Source organism: Callorhinchus milii, unplaced genomic scaffold, assembly GCF_018977255.1.
Source record: "Callorhinchus milii isolate IMCB2004 unplaced genomic scaffold, IMCB_Cmil_1.0 Scaffold28, whole genome shotgun sequence".
NCBI lineage: Eukaryota > Metazoa > Chordata > Chondrichthyes > Chimaeriformes > Callorhinchidae > Callorhinchus > Callorhinchus milii.
The window spans coordinates 3,683,939-3,707,667 of NW_024704769.1; the positions used below are offsets into that span (position 1 = coordinate 3,683,939).

Genomic DNA, 23,729 nt, shown 5'->3' on the forward strand with positions numbered 1-23,729 from the left:
ATTGCTGCTCCCTGCTGGACAATGTGATGCAGAATTTGAGCTCTTTCTCATCCCAGGATCTCACAGCTTTGCTGTACTATCCCTACGATCATGTCCTTGCATTTGGCACGGCACCCTTCAGGTCAGGAAGATGACCCAAAGTGCTCTCTCCAGCGTTTACCCTAAAGTGTAGCGACTGTGTATTTCGCTGGCGGAATGCAACACAGCAACGTAGTCGAGGTCTCTCGAAGCGTTTTGCAGGATCCACTGCGGAGTATTCCTGACTGCATATTTTGTGGACGAAATGCGGCAGCCGGTTTGCGCCCAGCGATATCCCACACCGGGAGGGAGAGAGAGTGAAACTCCCTGCCCTCTTCGAATAGCGGCCGCAGGAGATCTCGAACGCCCACCTGAGCCGGGCACAGAGGTTTAACGTCTCATCCGAAGGAGGACGTCTCCGTCAATGCGACACCCACTCCCCCAAGACTGTGCGATTGCGAGTCCCGACGTGCGGGCTCCAACCCACCACCTTCTGACTCTTGAGGCGCCAGAGGGCCACCGATTGACGCAAACAAACCCACCAAGCGGTCAACTTTATTAGCCCTGAATGACCCCTTTTGAGTCCCGTGAACCCCAATGACAACAATCGCAACAGCAAATAACAATCCTTGCGTTTGAGACGGGGCCTCCGCCTCATCAGTTCGTCACGACGTCCCAAATTGCTTGGTGGGATACACCGTAAAGTGTAGTGACTGTGTGTTTTTGTGGGTGAAAGTTGCCCCCAATTGCTCTAAACTGCCCTTCTTGAGCCACAACTCCCATGTGGTCAAGAATAAGGGGGGGCAGTCTGAGCATGCGCAGTTGTGTGTGTGTGTTGATGTGACACGTGAGCCAGCGGCCGCGCTGAGCACGCTGGGAGTTGTAGTTGGGTTTAGCAGTGGGGCGCCCGCCGGTGGGAGGCGGAGGCCGCCTGCCTCGTGCGCCTGCGCGGCGCGGCGCGGAGCACGCCGGGACTCGTAGTGCGCTGCGTGACGCATGCGGGGAAAGGGGCGGGGGGGGGGCGGAGGAGGAGGGGGCGGGGCTGCGAGCGTCGATCCCGGCGCGCGGCGCGGGCGGTTGGGACGGGTCGACGAGAGAGGGGAGCGCGAGGGGCGGGAGAGGCGGGGCCGAGGATGGGGGCGGGGGGCACGCCGGGAGTTGTAGTGCGCTGCCGGCCTGGCGCCGCGTCGCGGGATGACGCGCGGGACTACAGGTCCCGGCGGGCAGCGCGGGCAACGGCGGTAAGCCGATTAGAGCGCGAGAGAAAGGGAGAGGGAGAGAGCGAGTCAGTCAGTCAGTCAGTCAGTCGCTGAGGCCGTACCCTGAGGTACGGCGGCGGCTTCGGCGGTTAAACCGACAGCCTCGCAGTCAGCTCCAGCCATAACGCGGCCCGCCTAGGCCTCAGGCCCCCCCCCTCCTCCCCCCCCCCACCCACCCACCCCCAACCCCCGGCCTCGGCCCTCAGGCCGCCCGACAATATGGCGCAATCGATGGAGAGGATACCCCCGAAGCTGTCCACCACCGACAGGATTATCAAAGGTAAGCGAGGGGCGAGGCCCCGGGGGAGGGGGAGGGGGAGCGTGTCAGGGTGGGGGGGGGAGAGAGGGGGTGTCAGAGAGAGGGGGGGGGGGGAGTCAGGGGGAGAGGGAGAATGTGTCAGTGGGGGGAGAGGGAGGGGGTGTCGGAGGGAGAGGTTGTCCGGGGTGGGGGGAGGGGGGGGGAAGAGATAGTGGGGTGTCAGAGGGGGAGAGAGAGAAACGGGGCTTGTGAGGGGGGGGGGAGGGAGAGAGAGGGTCGAGCAGAGAAAGACAGACGGGAGAAGAGAGAGGCTGTCAGGGGGTGGGGGGGGTGGTGGTGGGGGGGGGGAGTAGAGAGGATGTGTGTAGGGAGAAGAGAGAGGGTGTCAGGGAGAGAGTCGGGGGGTGGGAGGGAGTGTGGGGGTCAGGGAGAGAGAGGGGGGGGGTTGTTGGGGTGAGGAAGAGAGAGGGAGGGGGTGTCGGGGGGAGGAGAGAGAGAGAGAGAGAAGGGGGGTGTCGGGGGGAGGAGAGAGAGAGAGAGGGGGGGTCTCGGGGTGGGGGGAGTCAGTGGGTGTCGAAGGGGTGGGAAGAGTGATAGGGAGGGTGTCAAGAGGAAGAGGGGGGGGGTTGTCAGGAGAAGAGCGAGGCTGTTGGGAGGGGGTGGGGGGGAGGGGGGTGTTGGGGGAGAGTTGAGAGACCTGGGGAGAGAAGGGCTGTCAGGGAGAAAGCTGGAGGCAGAGCCTGGCGATGAGAGTGGGAAGTGGCTTTGAGGAGGATGGGGAAGGGAGCAAAGAGAGAGCAAGTCAGTCACGTCAGGAAAAGTGGGGGGGGTACGGGTTCGGAATAGCAAAGGGTTTTTTCCACCGGGGAGCCCCCCCAGTGGAGCTTTTCTTTTCTGGGAGCGGAGTTAACGACAGAGACAGGGCCTGCGGGAAAGGGTGGCTGAGGCCAGGACACCGGGACTTTCACTTAAAATAACCGTCCGTGTTGTAGGGAGGGCGTCCTGGAAGATTTGCCCACAAAATATACAGTCCCCACACTTTACAGCACATTCGGTGAAGCGCTTTTGAGACGTCTCAACGGCGCGATGAGGGGCGATATCAAACGCAAGGATTATTATTCGCTGTTAGAGATTGTCCTACGATTATAGAAGGGCCTCCATCATCTGAACTCGTCCTGCGGTATTATTATTAGTGTTATTATTAGCTGGTAAAAATGGGTCAGGGGGAGGGGAAGGGGGAATGGGAAAAAGGAGCGAGAGAGAGAGCTATGAAAGGGGGTAAAGAGAATCGGGACGAGGCAACGGGTGAGAGAGATGAAACGGAATCGAGAGATCAGCTGGTAAACCGGATGGAGAGAAGGGGTTGAGATAAAGGGTGGAGAGCGAGAGAACGTGAGGAGTTTGGAGAGGGGAAGATCCAAGTAACTGGAGTTGTGACTTGGGGGAGGGATGAAGGGGAGAGGGGAGGAGAAGATGGGGCGGGAGGGGGGGGGTACATTTCAGAGGGTGGATTGTAGTAACCCTTAGCGAGGAAAGCTTGAGAGGGAGTTGGAGATTCTCGCTCTGTTTGTGGCACATTGCTGTGCGCAATTGGTTGCTAAAATGCACAGTCAGTTTACTTTACAGTATATTTTGTGAAGCGCTTTGAGACGTCTCGCAGACATAGTCAGGAGCTGTAATCAAATGCAAGGATTGTTATATAAGGGGGAGGAACTGTCCAACTGCAGCATTTTGGCCGCTTTATTTATTTTTTTTTTAAAAATAGTTTTGAACTTTGCTGGTTAGCTGAAGTGAATTGCGTACGCACGTATTGAGGTGACCGTCCATCTGTTCACAGTGTGCGTGGCGTGGTGCCCAAAGGCACCAGTGAGATCCACTGCCTTCCCCGTGGTTGATGAAGCGCTATATTAATTAGTGATGCAAAGGATATTTTTGGAGGGGAGTGGAGGTGGGGGGATGGAGAGGAGTGGGAGTGGGGGGGGGGGGGAGAGAGTTCTTTTAAACAGTTGCTCTTTTCTCACAGTTCCTCTACTCGTGAGGTTCAACGGAGTGAGCAGCAGTCGGAGCTCATTCAGGCAACAAACTGTTAAACCAGAATCAGCTTAAGCCCAGGAATGACCGATCACGTCCTCACTGGCTTAGCGTTTCTCCCGTCAGGAGTGGGGTCCCGGAGAGCAGTGGTTGGAGAGCTCGCCTCGCAAGCGAGAGGACCCGGGTTCGATTCCCGGGCTGGTCAGGGTGGAACCTCAGCAAAGTCTCCTTACTCCTCGCACGCGCCAGGTGGCTTTACTGGACTAATAATCCCATCAAACAAATGTCATAATAATTTGGTCACTTCAATCCACAACTGTTTGTGGCGGACGCTGCTGTGCGTCATTGGCTGCCGTGTTTCGCCCCCAAAATATACAGTCAATTCACCTCACAGTGCATCCTGTGAAGCGCTTTGAGACGTCTCGACGACGTGATGAGGCGCCGTACCGATTGCAAGGATTGTGATTCTAATCGTCACGGGTCACGTTTAGCCTCGGCCTGGCCGAGTTGTGGCTGTCGAGGACTGCTTGCTCACTCGGGGGCCGAGGAGCGATGCTGTTCAGGCTCTGTGGGAAGGACAGAGTGTTATCTGTCAGAGTCCTGCGGGATCTGGGATGCTACCCTGCGTGAGGGGCGCATTATAAATGCTTGTTGTTGTTGTTGTTGTTGCTGTTCTTCCCGACGTCCTCCACTCCGCCAGTAAGCCGCAAGCCAATTTTGGATAATCTTCCTGATGCATTAATCTTTTGTGGCTGGAATAATTTGTGACTGCATTTGGAGAGGGAGGGGGGGGAAGGAAAGAGAGGGGGGAGGGGGAGACAGAGGGATGGGAGAGAGAGGAGGAGGAGGAGGAGGAGGGAGAAAGAGAAGGCTTTTTATCCTGCTGAGAGACCGCGGTGCTCGGAACAGAGGGAAAAGGATGCTGCGTTTTGCAGTTGACCAGAATATCTTTCAAACTGTGATGTGAAGAGCAGCCTGTTCAGTGGACGTTAGGTGGAGAAACATGATTGATTTTCAACCGAATGCAATTGGTATTGAATTTTCCAAGCAAATTAACTCCCATTCAAAGGGTGCCCCACCATGCTGAAATGTTTCCCAAGTGCTTCGCAGTAATTTACTGTCGAGCGCAGTGACTGCTTAATTGTGGAGTCCTGTAACGTAGTACTGAGCGCACAAGTGGGGGGACCTGGGTTCGATTCCCAGGCAGGGCGAAACTTTACTTGGTTCCTTATTCCACGTGCCTCTGTTTACCTGGCAGTAAGTAGGACGATTGTTAGTCGATTGGTGGATTATTTTTCGGGGGTAATAATCCCTCCAAAAAAAAAACAATAACTTGGTCACTGAATCCATGACTGTATGCGGGACACTGCTGCATTTCGTCCACAAAATATTAATTCAATTCACTTTACAGTATATTCTGTGAAGGGCTTTGAGACGTCTCAACCACGTGATAAGGCGCGCTATCATATGCAAGGATTATTATTATTATCACTACAGCTGTTTCGTGCAGCACAAAGTCCCACATGACCATTTCATTCCAGAGGATTGTCAGCCAGGACGCCAGGAAAAAACCCTCCGTTATCTCTCCCATTGGTGCATGAAATCCTTAACGTCCGTCCACATTGGCAGACGGGGACTTCGATTTAACATCTCATCCGAGGAATGTTTAAATGGAGAGTGTCTGTCTGCCCTTTCCATGGGCCGGGCAGGTGTTACGGGCATTAATCTAATGTACAGCTTCACTCCTTGCCAAATGCATCTTAATCCTGTCGCATAGTGGCTGGAGCGCTCGCCTTGCAGGTGAGAGGATCCGGGTTCGATTCAGTTTTTAAAATCACAAGCGCAAGCACGAATCAAGGGAGGAATGGGTCGTGCTTTACCTGGCGGGCAGGGCAGGGCAGGGCAGATGAGGGCAGGACACCAGCTGAGAGCTCGGTGTGTGCCCCTGAGCCAGTCCGAGGAGGCGAGAGTTTGCCGGCCTCGCACGCACAGCTTCCGGCCGCAGCAACTAACGACGCTTACGCGGCGCCTTTCGCGTCGGGAGGACGTGCCAAGGTGCTGGACAGTCCGGGGGGTTTGGACCCGAGCTGGGGTTTTGCGAGGGCTGAGGTGGGGGAAGGCTACCCACCAAAATCAAATGTGGTGTTTTTGCAATGATTTAGAAAGAGCGTACAATGCCACTCACCCCGACTGGTCCGCGCCCGGTGTTTATACTCCACCCCAGTCTCCCTCCATTCCTTACTCCCTCCGCTACGCCCTTCTATGTGAAGAAAAATGCGGTCACTCAATCCACGACTGTTTGTGGGGGACACTGGTGTGCGCAATTGGCTGCCGCGTTTCGCCCACAAATATACAGTCACTCCACTGTACGGTGTCTTCTGTGAAGCGCTTTGAGACGTCTCAACGACGTGATAAGGCGCTGCATCAAATGCAAGGGTATTTATTAGTATTCTTTTAGGTGTGCCCCCCCCCCTTAAATGACTGTATTGAGCCCCGGGCCCTGATGGGAATAGGTGTGAGGCGCTCAGCAGGTGACTGGGGGCCTCATTCCATTCCCTAACCTGCAAGCGGTTGTGGTCTTGCTTACCCCAGGCCGCTCTGCTATCCCTGGGGTGTGGTGTTGATATCATCTTAAAAACAAGTTGTTCAGTTAACTGCCTTAACCTCGACACAGACGTGAGTCACTTATTTTTCAGCAGTAAAAGTGGAGTTTCAGTGAGGAAACCGACTTCGGTAAAACTGATGATGGAGTTTTATTCACAGTCGCTGTTATCATACGTCTTGGGTTCACTGTCGAGTTGCCGCTGCTTTTCCTGGCCTGAGCCCCGTCACCATCTGCAAGTCTTCTCTCCTCACCCTCCAATTTAACTGTGTATGAGTGTACTATAGCCTTTAATAATAATCCTGGCATTTGATATCGCGCCTTATGCCGTCGTTGAGATGTCTCAAAAGCGCTTCACAGAACAGACTGTAAAGTGAACTGACTGTGTATTGTGTGGGCGAAACGTGGCGGCCAATTGCACACAGCAGCGTCCCCGCAAACCGGCGTGGATTGAGTGACTAAATTGCTATTTATTTTGAAGGGGTTATTACCCCCCCCGGAGAAGCAATCTGGGGGTAATCCCTTCAAATTAACTGACAGCCAAGTTCCTACTTGCTGCCGGGTAAACAGAGGCGTGCGCGTGGAGTAACGAAACTTGCCTCGGGGTTCGCCCCCGTCCGGCCCGAGCATCGAACCCGGGTCCTTCTCGCTTGTGAGGCGAGCGCTCTCGCCACTGCGCTACAGGATTCCACGTACAGTTGTACCTCGTATTACGTGTACCCACAGGAGTCATTTGGACGTGGTAACATAGTTCGATAGGGTTTTACATTGGCTAAGCCATGGGGGCCGCACAGTTGACCGTCTTGCTCGTGTCAGTTATTAATATCTTAATGAGCTTAGGGACCGGCGGTGATACCTTCCAAGCGCTTGATAAGCTTTTCGGGGCGAGCTGAGCGCTCAGCAGCAAGCGATTCTGGAGGCGAGTTGGGTGTTGGTGTTGGTTGCGAAATCTGTCTCGTCAGCAAGGTACAGTTCCTGTTTTTAAGCCGGGGTGTGAAGGGTTAAGACGGAAATCTGGTGGTGTTTTTTTTTCTCTCTCACCAGAAGAAGTCACCGTTGGGTGGAGGGTGTCGGGTCGGGAGGAGTCGGGCTGTTTGATTCAGATTACAGAGGTTGGGGAGGGTGGTGGGGGGGGGCGGGGGAGAGAGTAGGGACTTCCTATTGATTCAGGAGAGACTGACAGGGAAGGGGGGGGCAGGGAGGCACACGACACACACCACAGCCTTCACAGAACCATTTCAACTTGGTGTCTGCGTCAGGGTGACATCCCCTTAAAATGTGCTTCCTTGTGTGTTGTAACCGTCATCATTTCAATTGGCTGTAGAGTGTCTTCGAGACGTCTCAAAACGCTTCACAGGATATACTGTATAAAGTGTAGTGACTGTATTTTGTGGGCGAAATGCCGCAGCCAATTGCGCACAGCAGTGCCCCACAGACAGTCGTGGGTTGAGTGATCAAATAACTATTTTTTTTGAAAGGATTACTTACCCCCAGAAAAGCAATCCGCCAATCCACTAACAACCGGGCTCTGACTTACTGCTTGGTAAACAGGCGTGTGGGACAAGGAAACTTACCTAAGGTTTCGCCCTGCCCAGGAATCGAACCCGGGTCCTCTCGCTTGCGAGGCAAGTGCTCTAACCACTACACTTTTAAAAAAATATATAATGAATTGGTCACTTCAGTCCACGACTGTTCGTGGGACACTGCTTTGCGCAATTGGCTGCCGCGTTTCTCCCACAAATATACAGTAAATTCACTTTACCATATATTCTGCGAAGCACTTTGAGACGTCCAGAAGACGTTAAAAAGCGCTGTATCAAATACAAGGATTATTATTATTATTTGCACTACAGTAATACACTGGATGCTGATTTATAGAGGATTCTTGCTACCCTCCAACATGAAGCATTGCTTCAAAAAACACTTTAAAGCACACTGGCAATGCAGAAAATATTACTGCGTGGGACAGGCACTGGGAAAATTAATATTCCACACTTGAATTCTTCCTGTCAAAGATGGATCTAAAATAAACGCAGGTGGAAGAATTGTGTAGGAGTCAGGTTGTTGCCATAGTCACCGCAGAGCAAGTCTTGCTACTGATGCAGAAACGTACAGCACAGAAGGAGGCCATTCGGCCCATCGTGCCTATGTCGGCTCTCTATATCCCCGAAGCGCTTTAAGACGTCTCTTCGAGCCGACACAGCTCCCCAACTAGTCCCACTCGCCCGCACTTTCTTACCCCCGAGCCCCGCACATTTCTGCGGGTAAGGATTCCTTCAAAAGATAATAATTTGGGTCCCTCCATCCTTGACGGTTTGTGGGACGGTGCTGCGCTCAATTCGCTGCCGCGTTTTCACCCACGAAATATGCGGTCGCGATCTCATTCACAGTGCGTTCTGTGAAGCGCTTTGAGGCGTCTTGACGACGCGATAAGCCGCTGTATCAAATGCAAGGATTCTTCTTGTTAGGAATCCCACGAAGCATCACCGTTGGTGATGAAAGATGCCGTAGCAGACACCAGAGCTACTAAGCTGTTGTTTTAGCACATTTGTTGGGGTCGGGGGAGGGAGGGGTCACTGTTGGCAAAGCTGGAGAAACACCCGCTAGCACCTTGGATCAGTGCGTGTGTGTGTACGAGCGGGTGTGAGGTGAGTCTTAACAGGCGTTGAAGTGTATCAGGATGAGTATCCTCCCGAACACTGGCCACTGCTCTCCTCCGAGCTCATTTGCATGGCGTGTGGGAGGGCGTTGAGGGAAGGAGCTGTATTTATTCCACTTTCCTTTTTTTCATAGAAGAGATTGGAGGAGGAGGAGGAGGAGGTTATTAAATTATTAAGGTTGCTCAGGAGCTCCCGGCGAAAAAAAAAATCTCTTGCATCCGTGCCGTCCTGTAGTTCAGTGGTTTAGCGCACTCGCCTCGCAAGCGAGAGGACCCGGGTTTGATTCCCCGGCAAGTTCCCTTACTCCACACACGTGCCTCTGTTTACCGAGCAGTGAGTCGGAACCCGGTTGTTAATTGATTGGCTGATCGCTTTTCTGCCGGTAATAATCCTTCCAATATATATATATACTTTGGTCACTCAATCCACGACTGTTTGTGAGACACTGCATTTCCCACCACAAAATACGCAGTCAGTTCTTGATATACAGTACATCCTATATCCCCTGAAGCGCTTTTAAGACGTCTCGAATACACGATAAGGATTACCATTATTACAGCCATGATCTTAAATGACCGGTTTATCTTCTGGAGATACCTGGAGTTGGTTGGGATACTGGGAGTCCCTGGGGGGGGGGGGGTGGGGTGGGGGGTGGGGTAGTGTGTGCAGAATAATTTTTTTTGCGTAGAGACCTGCCGGCTGCAGTCTGCTGTACCAGAGAATCAGATTGGATCAAGGATATTGTGGTTTAACAGAATGACTTACTGAGCCTTTGCCACTAAGAGCTGCTGTAGGCCAGTAGACACCTTGGCATGTTTCTTTTAACTTCTCCTTTTGAGAGGCGCTGAGGGGACACATCTTGAATGTCCGCCCTGAACAGGTTGCAGTTGGGAGGTCTGGGGTCAATGTCTTGGGTGCGATTCCCGGCCAGGGCGAAACCTCTGGCAGGTTTCCCAGGACTGCACGCACGCACCGCTGTTTACCCGGCAGCAAGTTGTAACCTGGTTTTAGTCGATTGGCGGATCGCCTTCTTGGTGTAATATTCGCCCCAGAAGAAAAAAATATATACAATTTGGTCACTCAGTCCACGGCTGTTTGTGGGGACGCTGCTGTGAGCAATCGGCTGCCGCCTTTCACCCACAAAATATACAGTCAATTCACTTTACAGCGTATCCTGTGAAGCGCTTTGAGACGCCTCAACAACGTGATGAGGCCCTGTATCAAATGCAAGGATTATTATATTGCACGTGTTATAACAACCTCAGCTACTGGTATGAGAGAGTGCTATTAGTGGCTCAGTGGCACATTGCTGCCCTCCCAAACACCCGGTTTAGTGTGTGAGCGCAGAGGGCACAGCTCTGATATTAGCTCTGACCTGGTTATCAGTTGTCAGCGAGTCAGGAAATGCAGTGAACACTGACGTGCTTGTGGTTTCCTGCCTCTCTCACTAGCCTCGTACTGTTAGTACAGAAGCCACTCTGGGCAGTCTGTGCTGATATAAAGGCAATCCCAACCCGCGTCCTCTCGCTTGTGATCCCAGGGCTTAAAGGGTTAAATTACGAGGACAGGTTGCTTAAACTTGGTCTGTATTCCCTTGGGTTTAGAAGGTTAAGCAGGTGATCTGATTGAGGTGTTTAAAACGATAAAGGGATTCGACAGAGTTCCTATGGAGACACTATTTCATCTCTGGTGGTGGGAGAATACGGAACAAGCGGATTTCGTCATAAAAGTAGAGCAATGCCATTTAGGAGTGAAGTCAGACGGCGGTTTTTCACGTAAAGTGTAATGGAAATCGGTAACTCTCTCCCTCCCCCCAAAGGCTTTGGATGCTGGATTCATCTATTTCGCGACTGCGGTGGATAGGTGTTCATTAGGAAGGGAATATGGGGTAATTGGAGTTGAGGTACACGTCAGCCATGATCTAATAAAATGGCGGAACAGGCTCGGGGGGGCCTGAATGACCTCCTCCTGTTCCTATGTAGCATCAGGTGGCCTCCCTTTATCCTGTCCTGCAGCTTTACTCTCTTTCTCCACTCTGTATCCCCTGCCTCCTCCAGCCCACCCCCAAAAAAGGTCTGTTCGAATTGCCCTTCTGAGCCCTGGAGACCGACTGTTCTCAATGCCTTTGCCTCGTCCGGTAACTTAGTGGTTAGAACGCTCGCCTCCCAAGCGAGAGCGCGGGGGTTCGATTCCAGGGGAGGGTGAAACCTCAGGCAAGTTTCCTCGCTCCACACGTCTCTGTTTACCTGGCGGTCAGTAGGAACTTGGTTGTTAGTTCAATTGGCGGATTACTTTCAGGGGGGGTAATAACCCCTTAAAAAAATAGCTTGGTCACTCAATCCGCGACTGTTCGTGGGACACTGCTGTGCGCAATTGGCTGCCTCGTTTCGCCTGCAATATACAGTTAATTCACCTTACAATATGTTCTTTGAAGTGCTTTGAGTTGTCTCAATGTCGTGCTGAGATGCAATATCAAATGCAAGGATTATTATTATCAACATTATTATTAATTAGTTGTGTTATACAGTCGAGAATGCTGCTGGACCCTGCGTTGGATGTGAAGTGCTCACTGTGTTATTTCTCTCCCCCCCCACCCCCCGCTCTTAGCTGTTCCTTTCCCACCAGCCCATCGTTTGAGGATGAAGGAGGTTTACCAGGAGGGGAAGCCAAAGTTGGAAACGTTGAAGAGCCATTTTGTGAAGGAGGGGAGGTTGGAAGAGGAGGTTGCTATTCAAATAATCGACGACGGTGCCATGTTCTTTCGCAGAGAGAAAACACTCGTGGAATTGGACGCTCCAGTCACAGGTCTGACACTCCCTCCTGCCCCCTTTCCTGAACCCTTCAGCTTCTTGGGATCAGGAGGGTTAGGGAGGGTGGACCGAAGGTACGGTCGGTCGAAGAGGAGGGTTCTTGAAGGAGGTGAGGGAGGGGGCGAGGCAGAGGGACTTGTGGGTTCACAGAGCCTGGCGGGGAGAGGAACGAGCTGCAGAGTTCAGAATCATCTTCAACACGAGGGCTTGCACCAGAGCTGTTGTTTGGATTCGGGGTGGCGGGGGAGAAAGATGACCATAGCGGTGGTCAAAGAGGAGGACCTTGAGAAGGGCTCTGGGATGGAGTTCCAGAGGTTGGGGGCAGAAAGGCTGAAGGCTTGACCACCGAAGGTGTGGCGGGCAGGGCGGGGGGAGACGTGAAGCAGGCCGGTGCCCGCAGAGCGGAGGGAGCAGGAGGGTTGGTCCGGTTCATAAGGTCACAGAAGTAAGATGGGGCGAGACCGGAGAGAGAGAGAGAAAGATGTGCTTTGTGATGATCTTGTTATTATGCTGCTGAATTCTGTGCATCTTTCTCCAGCCCCCATGTTGTGCGAACATTATGTAAGTGCTTGTATCAGATTAATAATTACATGCGACTCAAAAGACTACAAAGGAAGCATTGTGCAGCACCGTGTGCTTTTATTTTCCTGTTGCAACACAACATGCAGTGGAATGCTGTAGCGTGTTGGTTAGAGCACTCACCTCGCAAGTGAGATGACCTGGGTTTGATTCCTGGGCAGGGCGAAACCTTAGGCAAGTTGACTTACCCCACACGCCTCTGTTTCCCCAGCAGTGAGTAGGAACCCGCTTGTTAGTCGATTGGCGGATCGCTTTTCTGGGTGTAATAATCCCTTAAAAAAATTGATCACTCAATCCACGGCTGTTTGTGGGACACTGCTGCGCGCAATTGTCTGCCGCGTTTCACCCACAAAATAGTCAACTCACTTTGCAATATGTTCTGTGAAGCGCTTTGAGGCGTCTTGAAGACGTGATAAGGCGCTGTATCAAACGTAAGGATTATCATTATGACTATTATTATTGTAGCTCTTGCATCCCTAAATAAAATGATTGAGTCGATCAGCAGAGGCTCACTCACTGTCCACGTCTAGAAGACTTTACGACGGGGAAAGAGCAGGGAATGGGATTAGAGTGGAATTAGCTCCAGTGTGGGCAGTTAGCATCAGAAAAGGGAAAGGAGGGGTCAAGGACGGAGGGATTGAGGGAGAGTGTAGCAGAGTCTCGGGGCGCAGTGGCTGAAAGTGTGGCTGTTGATGGTGGAGCGGAGGGCACGTGGGACAAGCAGGAGGCCGGAGCCAGTCGAGCGGAGGCTGTGGGTCGAGGAGGTACACTGAGACAGGTGGCCTTTCTCCACTGTGAGCCTTCTACGATTTTCACCGTGTGACCTGTCCCTCACGAGTGACGGCTACACGAATCTTTGGGAACGATTGACTGGAAGCGCTCGGCATTCAGTTCAAAGCGTTGCGAAGTGGGTATTTTTAGCGGAACCAAAGCAGAGCTTCTCCTTTGATTTCCTGTTGCTCGCTCTGGAGGCGGGGGGGGGGGGGGGGGGGGGGTTGTGCTTGTGATCTCCGCAGGGGAACGGAGGCGCTGAACGGACACCCGAGGGTTTCCTGCTCAAGTCACTCGCCTCGCCTTGCAAGCGAGAGGAGCCGGGTCCGATTCCCGGGCGGGTTGGGGGAGAAATCTTTGGCAGGTTTCCTTACTCCACACGCACGCTTCGGTTTATCTAGCAGTCATTTGGAACCCATTGTTAAGTTGATTGGCGGTTCGCTTTCTGGGGGTAATAATCCCTCCAAAACAATGCACCCAATCCTTACATTTGATAAAGCACCTTATCGTGTCGTAGAGACGTCTCAAAGCTCTTCACAGAATATACTGTAAAGTGAATTGACCGTGTATTCTGTGGGCAAATCGTGGCAGCCAATTGCGCACAGTAGTGTCTCACAAACAGTCGTGGGTTGAGTGACCCTTTTTTTGGGGGGGGATTATTACCCTTGGGGAAGTGATCCACCAATCAGCCAACAACCTACTTACTAAATATATTGTAAAGTGGAGTGACTGTGCCTAACGTTTCACTCGACCCGCCCGGGGAATCGAAACCGGGTCCTCTCGCTTGCGAGGCGAGCGCTCTGACCACTACACTCCAGGACTCCGCTATTCACCAGCGTGTGTTCGACCAGAGAGTTTGTCCAGCTGTGCGTGACTCCGACACCCAACGGCTCCAATCCTGGCTGCTCTGTGTTACAGTGTGTGGTGACATTCACGGTCAGTTCTTCGACCTGATGAAGCTGTTTGAAGTGGGGGGTACGCCCGAACACACCCAGTATCTCTTCCTGGGAGACTACGTGGATAGAGGCTATTTCAGCATAGAGGTGAGTGGCTGTCCTGTGTTGTGTCATCGCCAGGCTTTGTTGCCCGCTGTGAGGAGCGAGAGGGAGGGAATTGCATACAGCGGGACACCGGTCTCACACGTGGACGTCAAGCTTTGATTTCAATCATTCGAGGGCTCTGGAGGACAAGAGGGGTCGGTGGGCTTAAATGTCACGCTTAGAACTAAATGCTTTAAGGATATTCCTCTCTGTTGTCAAGCGCCTTGTTCAAGAGCTTCTTTGTCAACCAACAACAACTTGCATTTACATAGTGCTGTCCCCACACACAATCTGAGGCTGCAAACCCTGTTTGTAGTTTCCTAACATGTAGGAGTATATCATCTTGTATTCCCTCCCTCGCCTCCTTCAAGGCCCTTCTCAAGACTTCTTTTTTCGACCGGGCCTCCGATCACCCTCCAATTCCCACCCTCCCTGCCCTCCACTCCTCCTGATCTCAACCCCCAGCTCTGTTGTCCCAAATCCCTGACTGTCCAGCGCCTTGGGACGTTCTCCTGACGTGAGAGGTGCTGTATCATAGAACTTTACAGCACAGAAGGAGGCCATTCGACCCATTGTGCCTGTGCCATCTCTTTGAAAGAGCTACCCAACTCGTCCCACTCTTAACCCCATAGCCCTGCACATTTTTCCTTTTCAAGTACCTATCCAATTACCTTTGGGAAGTGAGATAAATGCAAGTTGTTGCTGCTGCTGTTGTATCCTCAGCCTCTCCACACTTCCTGATATCTAGAGTCCAACCAGAATCGTTGGGTCTTGTCTATTGTTAGGCTTAACCCTGGAGTTCAGATCATTAATAATGGCAAACTGGATGTTGGGACAGAATTGTAGGATTATATTAATCCTCTGGTGTGGTAGATCCAGCTGGGCATAGAACAGTTTTCTCTGCCTGGTGAAGCAGTGACTGGAGGACAGCGATTTAAGATAGTTGCTGAATGAGCTAAACGGGAAGAGATTTTCAGGAGAGCCGGCGTGCGTGGCTGACTAACCTGGTTCTTGCTGTTTGTCACCCCCCAACAGTGCGTCCTCTATCTGTGGACCATGAAGATTCATTTCCCAAATTCACTTTACCTGCTGCGGGGAAACCACGAGTGCAGACACCTGACGGAATATTTCACCTTTAAACAGGAATGTGAGTATGCGTCAGCCCCACATACACTCCGTCCACTCTACGGTCGGCTCATCGGGGTGTGGGCTCGGTATCCTGTTCATTGGTGTATTTTGTGTCTGTGAGTGTGTGTTACCTGTGTGTGTGAGTGTGTTACACGGATGTGTGTGAGTGTGTTACACGGGGGTGTGTGTGTGTGTGTTGCACACCTCAGTACAGGCTGTTCACAAAGGAGTGTAGTGGTTACAGCGCTCGCCTCGCAAGCAATAGGACCCGGGGTTTCGATTCCCGGGCAGGTCAGGGCGAAACCTTAGGCAAGTTTCCTTACTCCACACACCTCTGTTTACTTAGCAGCAGGTAGGAACCCACTTATTAGTCGATTGGCGGATCGCTTTCTGGGGATAATAATCCCTTCAAAAAAAATTAAAATAACAACAGGCTGGTCACTCAATCCAGGACTGCTAACGGGACGCTGCTGTGCACAGTTGGCTGCCGCGTTTTGCCAGCAAAGCACACAGTCACTCCACTTTACACTATATTGTGTGAAGCGCTCTGAGACGTCTCAAAGACCCGATAGGCTGCTATATCCAATGCAGCAATTATTATTATTATTATTATTATCACTGCTCCTAAATTGCTGCTGCTCTCTAATGCCACCCTGTGGTGCCTCAATGCTTTTAACGTTATTGCAATTTACTCGAGTGTTTGGGATATCTCATGTTAATCTGCTTTGTTAAATGTCAGATGCGGGGATTGGGATCATTGCCCTGCATTTACCACAGACCTCGGACTCCCGTTTATCATCTTGTGTGTGCGTGCGTTAATCTATATTAATGATAATATTCCCTTGTCTGATTCACCGTCAGTGCAGTTTCACATTGAACTCCGATTTCCACCTCCGGCTCCCGTACTTTATCTCCCCTCGTGGAGCTGGTTTCTACGTGTGCATCCAACCTCTCGTCCACTCCCTCGTCACCTCCCGCCTCGACTCCTCCGACGCCCTCCTCGCCGCTCTCCCCAGCTCCACTGTCCACAAACCGCAACAAAATCCAGTTAGCCCAAAACTCCGCCGCCCGTATTCTCGCCCACAATAAACTCCGCCCCTCCCATCACGCCAGCCCTCGAAGGAGAAGGGGAAGGAGGCGAAAGGCTGAGGGCCCGATCACTGGAGGTGGGGCGGGCGGGGCAGGGACTTGGAGCTGGCGAGCGGAAGGAGCGGGCGGGTCGGTAGGGTCAGCGGGGGACAGTGGGGGCTTTTAGGAGTGAGGACGAGGAATGTGAACAGACCACGGGGGGAGATGGGGAGCCAGGTGAGGGCAGCAGTGACAGGCTCGCAGAGTCTGGTGTGGGAGCCTCTCTGAATGCCTTAATTTACGAGTCCTCTCTCTCTCTCTCCCTCCCCTCTCTCCCCCTCCCCCCACCCCCCAGGTAGAATCAAATATTCGGACAGATTATACGAGGCGTGTATGAATGCGTTCGACTGTCTTCCTCTGGCTGCGCTCGTAAACCTCCAGTTCCTCTGCCTTCACGGGGGGCTCTCGCCAGACGTTAACGACTTAGACGATATTAGGAGAGTAAGTATACACCTGACTGCCAGCAACTGATCTCTCTTAACCGTGAACCTCAGGCAAGTTTCCTTACTCCACCCGCACGCCTCTGTTTACCGAGCCGTGAGCAGGAACCCGCTTGTTAAGTCGATTGGCGGATTGCTATCCGGTGGATAATAATCCCTTTGTTAAAAAAAATAAATCTTTTTGTCGCTCAATCCACGGCTGTTTGTGGGGACGCTGCTGTGCGGAGTTGGCTGTTGCGTTTCGCCCACAAAACACAATCACTGAACTTTACAGTGTATTCTGTGAAGCGCTTTGAGACGTCTTGACAACGTGACGAGCTGTATCAAATGCAAGGGTTATCATGATTATTATTATTATAGCCGTATCGTGAAGTACAAAGTCCCGCACGACCATTTCAAGGATTATTATGATTACAAGGGTGAGCTTTGCACTCGCAGAGCTGATAGCGAGATGTTATGTTCTTCACATCATTCTCTCTTGTTCTGCAGTTAGACCGATTTAAAGAGCCCCCACCCTTTGGACCCATGTGTGACTTGCTCTGGTCGGACCCCAATGAAGACTACGGCACTGAAAAGACCTCCGAACACTTCACTCAAAACACCGTCCGAGGCTGCTCCTACTTTTTTAGGTGTGTGTCCAGTTTGGCCTGGTTCCCGTATCATCCTGTCCGTTCAGCGGGCTCCGGCCTGCTTCACGTCCCCCACCCGGCCCAATCCGCCAACAATGGTCGGGCCTTCAACCTCTCTGCCCCCACCCTTTGGATCTCAACCTCACAGTCCCTCCACCTCGCCCCATCCTTTGCCTCCTTCAAGGCCTGTCTCAATACCCTCCTCTTCGACCGGGCTGCTGTGTGGAGCTTCCTCTTTGTTCTAATGTTTGTCATTTCCTTTTACAGTTATTCTGCAGTTTGTGAATTTTTACAAAACAATAACTTATTATCAGTCATCCGAGCGCATGAAGCCCAGGATGCTGGGTAAGTGGCCAAGTCTCTGCTTATCAAACTGTCCCTGTAAACACCCAGCCCTCTGTCTATCACACTGTCCTGGTAATAACTCCAACTCCAATAATGCCCACAAAACATGCAGTCACTACACTTGATAGTATATCCTGTGAAGAACATTGAGACGTTATAAGGTCCGATATCAAATGCAAGGATTATTATTATTCTAACTTCTGCCATCACACTGTCGCCATAAACACAAACACACAGACCCCCAACTCCTTCCTTATCATCACACTGTCAGATTCAGCCAGTACACCCTGGAACTCCCTGGCTCAATCCCTCCTCCTCGCCCCCTCTTTGCCCATCATCAGATCGCACCCGAAGACCTTGCTCTTCGACCGTGTCTATGGTCACCTTCTCACACTCTTCCCCTGGCTCGGTGTCAGGCTCCGCCACTGTTGAGCGCTGTGTAAATGCAAACCGCTGCTGTTGTTTTCACAGGTACAGAATGTACAGGAAAAGTCAAACGACCGGGTTCCCGTCACTAATAACCATATTCTCAGCACCAAATTATCTAGATGTTTATAATAATAAAGGTGAGTTAGTTCTGAAATATTTCCTTTATCAATGAACCGGCTACGTTCTGTAAAGTGGAGTCCTGTAGCGTAGTGGTTAGAGTGCTACGGTGTATTCCGTGAAGCGCTTTGAGGCGTCCCAACGACGTGATAAGGATTATTATTGTTGTTATTGATAATAATTTTTACTCCTCTTCGCAGCTGCTGTATTGAAGTATGAAAATAACGTAATGAATATTAGGCAGTTCAACTGTTCCCCACATCCCTACTGGCTACCCAACTTCATGGATGTCTTCACATGGTCGTTGCCCTTTGTTGGTGAGAAAGGTAAGTGTCCTCGACAGCTTGCATTTTATATTTGCAGTGGAGTCCTGTAGCTCAGTGGTTAGAGTATTCGCCTCGCAAGTGAGAGGACACCGGTTCGATTCCTGGGCGGGGCGAAACCTTAGGCAAGTTTCCTTACTCCATGCACACGCCTTCTCGTTTACCAGCAGTAAGCAGGAACCCGGTGGTGAGTCGATTGGCGGATCGCTTTTCTGGGGTTAGTAAAAAAAAATATGGCCACTCAATCCACGACTGTTTGTTGGACGCTACTGTGCGCAATTGGCTGCCGTGTTTCGCCCACAAAATGTACAGTCGATTCACTTTACAGTGTATCCTGTAGCTCAGTGGTTAGAGCACTCGCTTTGCAAGCGAGAGACCTGAGTTCAATTCCAGGCACAGGGCGAAACCTTGGGCAAGTTTCCTTACTCCACACAGAGCCTAATAATAATCCCTCCAAAACCAAAAACAATAATAAATTGGTCATTTTCAATCTACGACTGTTTGTGGGACATTGCTGTGCGCAATTGGCTGCCGCGTTCGCCCACAAATATACAGTCAACTCACTTTACAGTGTGTTCTGTGAAGCGCTTTGGGACGTCCTCCTGACGTGAAAAGCGCTATATCAAATGCAAGGATTATTATTATCCTGTGAAGCGCTTTGAGATGTCTCGAAGACATGATAAGGCGCTGTATCAAATGCCAGGATTATTATTATAAGGCGCTGATTGAATGCCAGGATTATTATTGTATAAGGCCTTACGCGCTTCTAAGCGCTTAAGGTTTTCCGTGAAGTGCGGTGATTATTTGCAGGCAGACACAATCTTTGCAGAGCTAACAGTGCAGTGCCATGGGAGGAAGCTGTACACAGTATATAATTGTACACAATAATAATCTTGCATTTAACTCCCGTCTCTTGCAGTTACGGAGATGCTCGTCAACGTCCTAAACATCTGCTCAGATGATGAGCTGGAAGATGAGGTCCTGGATGGTGAGTTTGTGGAGACCCAACTAATCACCCGCACTAAACTCCGTACCCGTGCCATCACCGAACGGATCGATTTCAAGATCCTCACAGTCGTCTTCAAATCCCTTCATGCCCTGGCACCTCCCTACCTCTCCGACCTGCTCACTCCCCAACCCACGACCCTGGCTCCGGCCTCGTGCCCTCCGCTCCACCATCCGTGGCCGCGCTTTCAGCCGCTACGCCCCGAAACACTGGAACAGTCGTCCCCTATCCCTCCGCAAGTTGTTGTTGGTGGAGGTGGAAGACGAACTGGATGGACCTTGGTCTTCTTTCGCCTAAGAAAATTCTTATACTTTCCGAAGCGAAGCTGCCAAAGCATCCTCAAAGCCGTGTTGGGTTGATGGCAGAAAGAGATGGTTCTCTTCCCGCTGTTCGGATTCCCCTCTCTCGATAATCTCGCTGACGAGGACAACTGTTGGAATTACTACTCGAGAGGGTTTGTCTCCAAAGCTTCGGGAATTACAGGCAGGCGGGAACCTGTCTGATCTGAGGATTACTGACCTGACCCACGTAGTTAGCGTCCCTCCATCTGCACAGTGACGTGACCAATGTCTGTCACCGTCAGCGATGGGGCTGTGCCGAGTAAAGCCACCTGTGCCTGGCCCTACCCTGTGCTGATGGGCTTTAAGCGCTCCGCAGGTTTTGGTTGCTTAACCCTGCGCTGGTGGAAGCTGAGGTGTTGTGTGTTGTGGGTTCCAGGTGCCCAGAATGCTCGCAAGGAGGTGATCAAGAACAAAATCCGTGCGATTGGCAAGATGGCGCGAGCTTTCTCAGTTCTGCGGTAAGAACACGGCGCAAAACTGCATTCTGTTCATCGCCTTGCGCGTCTCCTGTGATCGGAAGATTGTAGAGCGAGGGTTTTCCTGTGGGAAAGATGAGATCAAAGGGGGCGAAGGGCCTTCTTCAGCCGCGACCGGTCTTGCGGCGTCTGTGTAAACCTTTCCCTGTTTCTGGCCTCTCCCAACAGAGAGGAGAGCGAGAGCGTCCTGGCGCTGAAGGGGCTAACTCCGTCCGGTCAGCTGCCCTTCGGCGTGCTGCAAGGGGGCCGCCAGACCCTGGAGACGGGTGAGTACGAGCCTTTGGGATCTGAGATTCTCTGCTGCACTCTCCCTGGCACGACACGCTTCAGGTCCCAGGGCCTATACGTGTCTCCTCTCGTCGGGACAGACACCAGGCCCCAGAGGAGGCATTTAATATTAATAATAGCAATAATAATACGACTGTTTGCGGGGCACTGCCGTGCACCATTGGCCGCCGCGTTCCCCCCCCCCCCCCCGCAGAATACCCAGTCGTTCCACTTCACGGCGTATCCTGTGAAGGATTATTATTATTATTAGTGGGAGTAGCAGTAGCAGCAGTCGATGCGGACAGTTAGTTGAGGTGCAGGGGTTTCCTGAGGCTGGGGGGGCGGGGGTCTCGTTGCAAGCGGATATTTGCACAGTCGTCTAGCGTTTTAACGGGTGGGGCCGGGGTGGTGGGGGGGGGGGGGGGGGGGGGGGGGGCAGGTGGGACGTGCGTGGAGAAAAAATAACTGACGCTGAGAAAACGGAGAGGGGGTCGGAGGAAAGGTTTGGGGGCTGTGCCGCACTGTGCTGTGCGCTTGGTGGCCAGCAGGCGGCGATGTGGCCTCGCCCACCTGCACTCGGTGAATCATTGACCGCAGAGCTCTGGAGTTCGACTCCCCCGGTCAACTCCCCCCCCCACCCCCACCCCTCCCGGTTATCGGTCACTTTAAGCCGTCGGCAGCCTGTGTTGGCACGTGCTGTTGCACTCTGCGCCCGTGAGGTTGGGTCTTGCGCGAAGGCCCCTTTGACCCGTCCTCTCTCTCTCTCTCTCTCTCTCTCTCTCGGCTCTTTCCGAGCCCGTCCGGCGCGGCTTCCTCCCAATTCCCCCTCGGGGCTTGTCGAGCGCATTCTCTCGCCCGAGCGTGTAAACTGGACCCGGCGCAGTGTGTGAGCCCAGTGGCGGTGGGGGTGTCGTCACATTGCTCTGTTCTGTCCTGAAAGGATTTGGCCCCGCAAAACACATGGTCAAATCCACGCGACGGTGTATCCTGTGAAGCGCTTTGAGACGTCTCGAAGACGCGACGGGGAGGGGTTGGGGTTTGGGGGCTATATCAAATGCGAGGAATATTACTATTATGAGTACAAGCGCAGACAGTCTGGCTGGCTGACAGCAGATTGAAGCGTGGCGGAGGACGAGGGGAGAGTTTGTGAGCACACTGGTCTCTCCCCGGGAGTCGCTGTGTCGGGGGTTGGTGTCAGACTCGGGGCGTCTATGTCAAGGAACTAAACAACAATCCTTTCTTCTCTTTCTTTTGCATGCTGCTGCTGCTGCTGATCTCTATCCAGCTGCGATTGAGGCAAAAGAGTCCTCGGAAGGTATGCATGTGCGAGTCTGAGTGTTGGGTCCGCGTTGGCTGTCCTCAGGCTTTAGCGAGGGAGGGGGGGGGGGGGGGGGAGAGTCCTTAGGAAAAAGAAAAGAGCAACATCCCGGCCAACGTCCACAACGTGGAGTCCTGTAGAGTAGCGCCGAGAGCCCTCGCCTCGCAACTGAGAGGACACGGTTGTCAGTCGATTGGCGGATCGCATTCCGGGGACAATAAAAATACAACAATAATAATAGTCTGGACACTGAAATCACGGCCGTTGCGGGGACGCTGCTGCGCGCAATTGGCTGCCGGGTTCCGCCCACAAAATGCACAGTCACTACACTTTACAGTATATCTTGGGAAGCGCTTTTTGTTCTGTTGCCGGGAAAACGCTTTGCTTGTTGGTTCTTAATTTCTCTTCCCGCCCCCCCCCCACCCCAACTCTCTCTCTAGTCACTTTAACTAACTAACTAACTACACTAACTCACTAAACTAAACCGCGAGGATGTTTTGGCTCGGCGCTGCTTGACCTCTTGCCCCTCTTGTCTCGCAGCCATCAAGGGATACACGGCTCAGTACAAAATCAAAAGCTTCGCAGAGGCCAAGGGCTTGGACAGAATCAACGAACGGATGCCTCCGCGTCGGACCACGGCGCCAACGGGCGACCTGCTGAACTCACAGACTACCGTGCAAGTCAAGATCACGAAAAGCTCAGATGATTCTGGAAAGTAGTCGCCCTCCCACCCGCCCATCCGTCCCATTCCGTTTCCCAACCCAACAGCCGTCCGTCCGTCCCCCTTAACTCCGTCCCGCCAGGTTCTATTTATTTATTAATGTAACTGCTTACGAGATGGGAGCGATTTTTTTTTTTTTTGAATCCAGTTTTCTTTTCCGCCCCCACCCAACACCCCGTCCCTTTTTTTTTTCTTCCCTTCTTCTCCCCCCCCGCCCCGTTTCCCCCATCCCCTCGCGCGCGCGCCCGCACGCGCGCGTTCTGTCAGCCGGGCTCGCCTCCAACCCCACCCCCCCCCCGCCCCCACATTGCGGAGCAAGTGAGCGGTTTGGAGATATCAGAGGAATGTTCCTCGGCCGAGCCGACTTGACCAACACACGACTGAATAGCAAGGATTGATTTGCAGGTGATTATGATCCCGGTAGAGTTCTGTCTCACACTCCTGGCTCGTCAGCCAGGGTCCCGTCCGTCTGTACAGCTCGTGAGACTAGCACTGCACACTTTTAATGTAGGCTGGGGGAGCTGTGCGGTGTCAACCTCTTAATCTTCCCTTCAGGCACGAACGCACGTCTTTTTTAAGTGTTGTAAAAGCCGCTTTGACGTGAGGGAGCGGGGAGGGGGTGGGTGTGTGTGTGTGTGGAACGAGGTGCTCACACAGCTTAAACATGGTGGGTGTTGGGGGGGGGGGTTTAAGTCACGTAATGTTCATTCCACAGCAGCGCTGTTGCGTTTTTCCTGCTGCCTGGTGACCTTCCCGAGGAACTCTTGATCGCGAGAAGGCTCCATCCCAGGGGTTTCCAATTGCCGTTCTCTGTTCGTCAACTCTCACTAACTGACCTGGGATCCTCTCTGACTCACTGACCGGCCGATTGACTTGTTTTCTGCTGAACGAGCGCGAAGGAATAACGGACGCGAGTGTTCCCGGAGGAAGAGAGGAAATGCAGAGAGCAGTCACCTGTTTGTCGGATCTTTGACTCAATTTGTGTTTTAACGGAGAGAGAGAATCTTGCAGAGGCTTGTGTGTGTGTGTGTG

General features: G+C 52.5%; 1 protein-coding gene across 1 annotated transcript; it reads left to right on the forward strand.

The window, feature by feature from the left end:
* Positions 1–1,486: 1,486 nt before the first annotated feature.
* LOC103187759 (serine/threonine-protein phosphatase 2B catalytic subunit alpha isoform) lies at positions 1,487–22,826 on the forward strand. The gene is made up of 14 exons (XM_042344472.1): positions 1,487–1,557; positions 11,437–11,634; positions 13,908–14,032; positions 15,065–15,176; positions 16,581–16,726; positions 17,215–17,354; positions 17,622–17,699; positions 18,171–18,265; positions 18,446–18,571; positions 19,488–19,556; positions 20,292–20,373; positions 20,560–20,657; positions 21,944–21,973; positions 22,517–22,826. Exons 1-14 carry the CDS (start codon positions 1,497–1,499, stop codon positions 22,693–22,695), a joined length of 1,539 nt encoding a protein of 512 aa, XP_042200406.1. The 5' UTR covers positions 1,487–1,496; the 3' UTR covers positions 22,696–22,826.
* Positions 22,827–23,729: the final 903 nt, after the last annotated feature.

What these genes read in the sequence shown, in the direction of transcription:
- LOC103187759 (XM_042344472.1), top strand. Translation starts at nt 1,497, where the DNA reads ATGGCGCAATCGATGGAGAGGATACCCCCGAAGCTGTCCACCACCGAC. An exon ending in GGCTGCTCCTACTTTTTTAG is followed by an intron (nt 17,355 to 17,621) that starts GTGTGTGTCCAG and finishes TTCCTTTTACAG; the next exon opens with TTATTCTGCAGTTTGTGAAT. An exon ending in CATGAAGCCCAGGATGCTGG is followed by an intron (nt 17,700 to 18,170) that starts GTAAGTGGCCAA and finishes TTGTTTTCACAG; the next exon opens with GTACAGAATGTACAGGAAAA.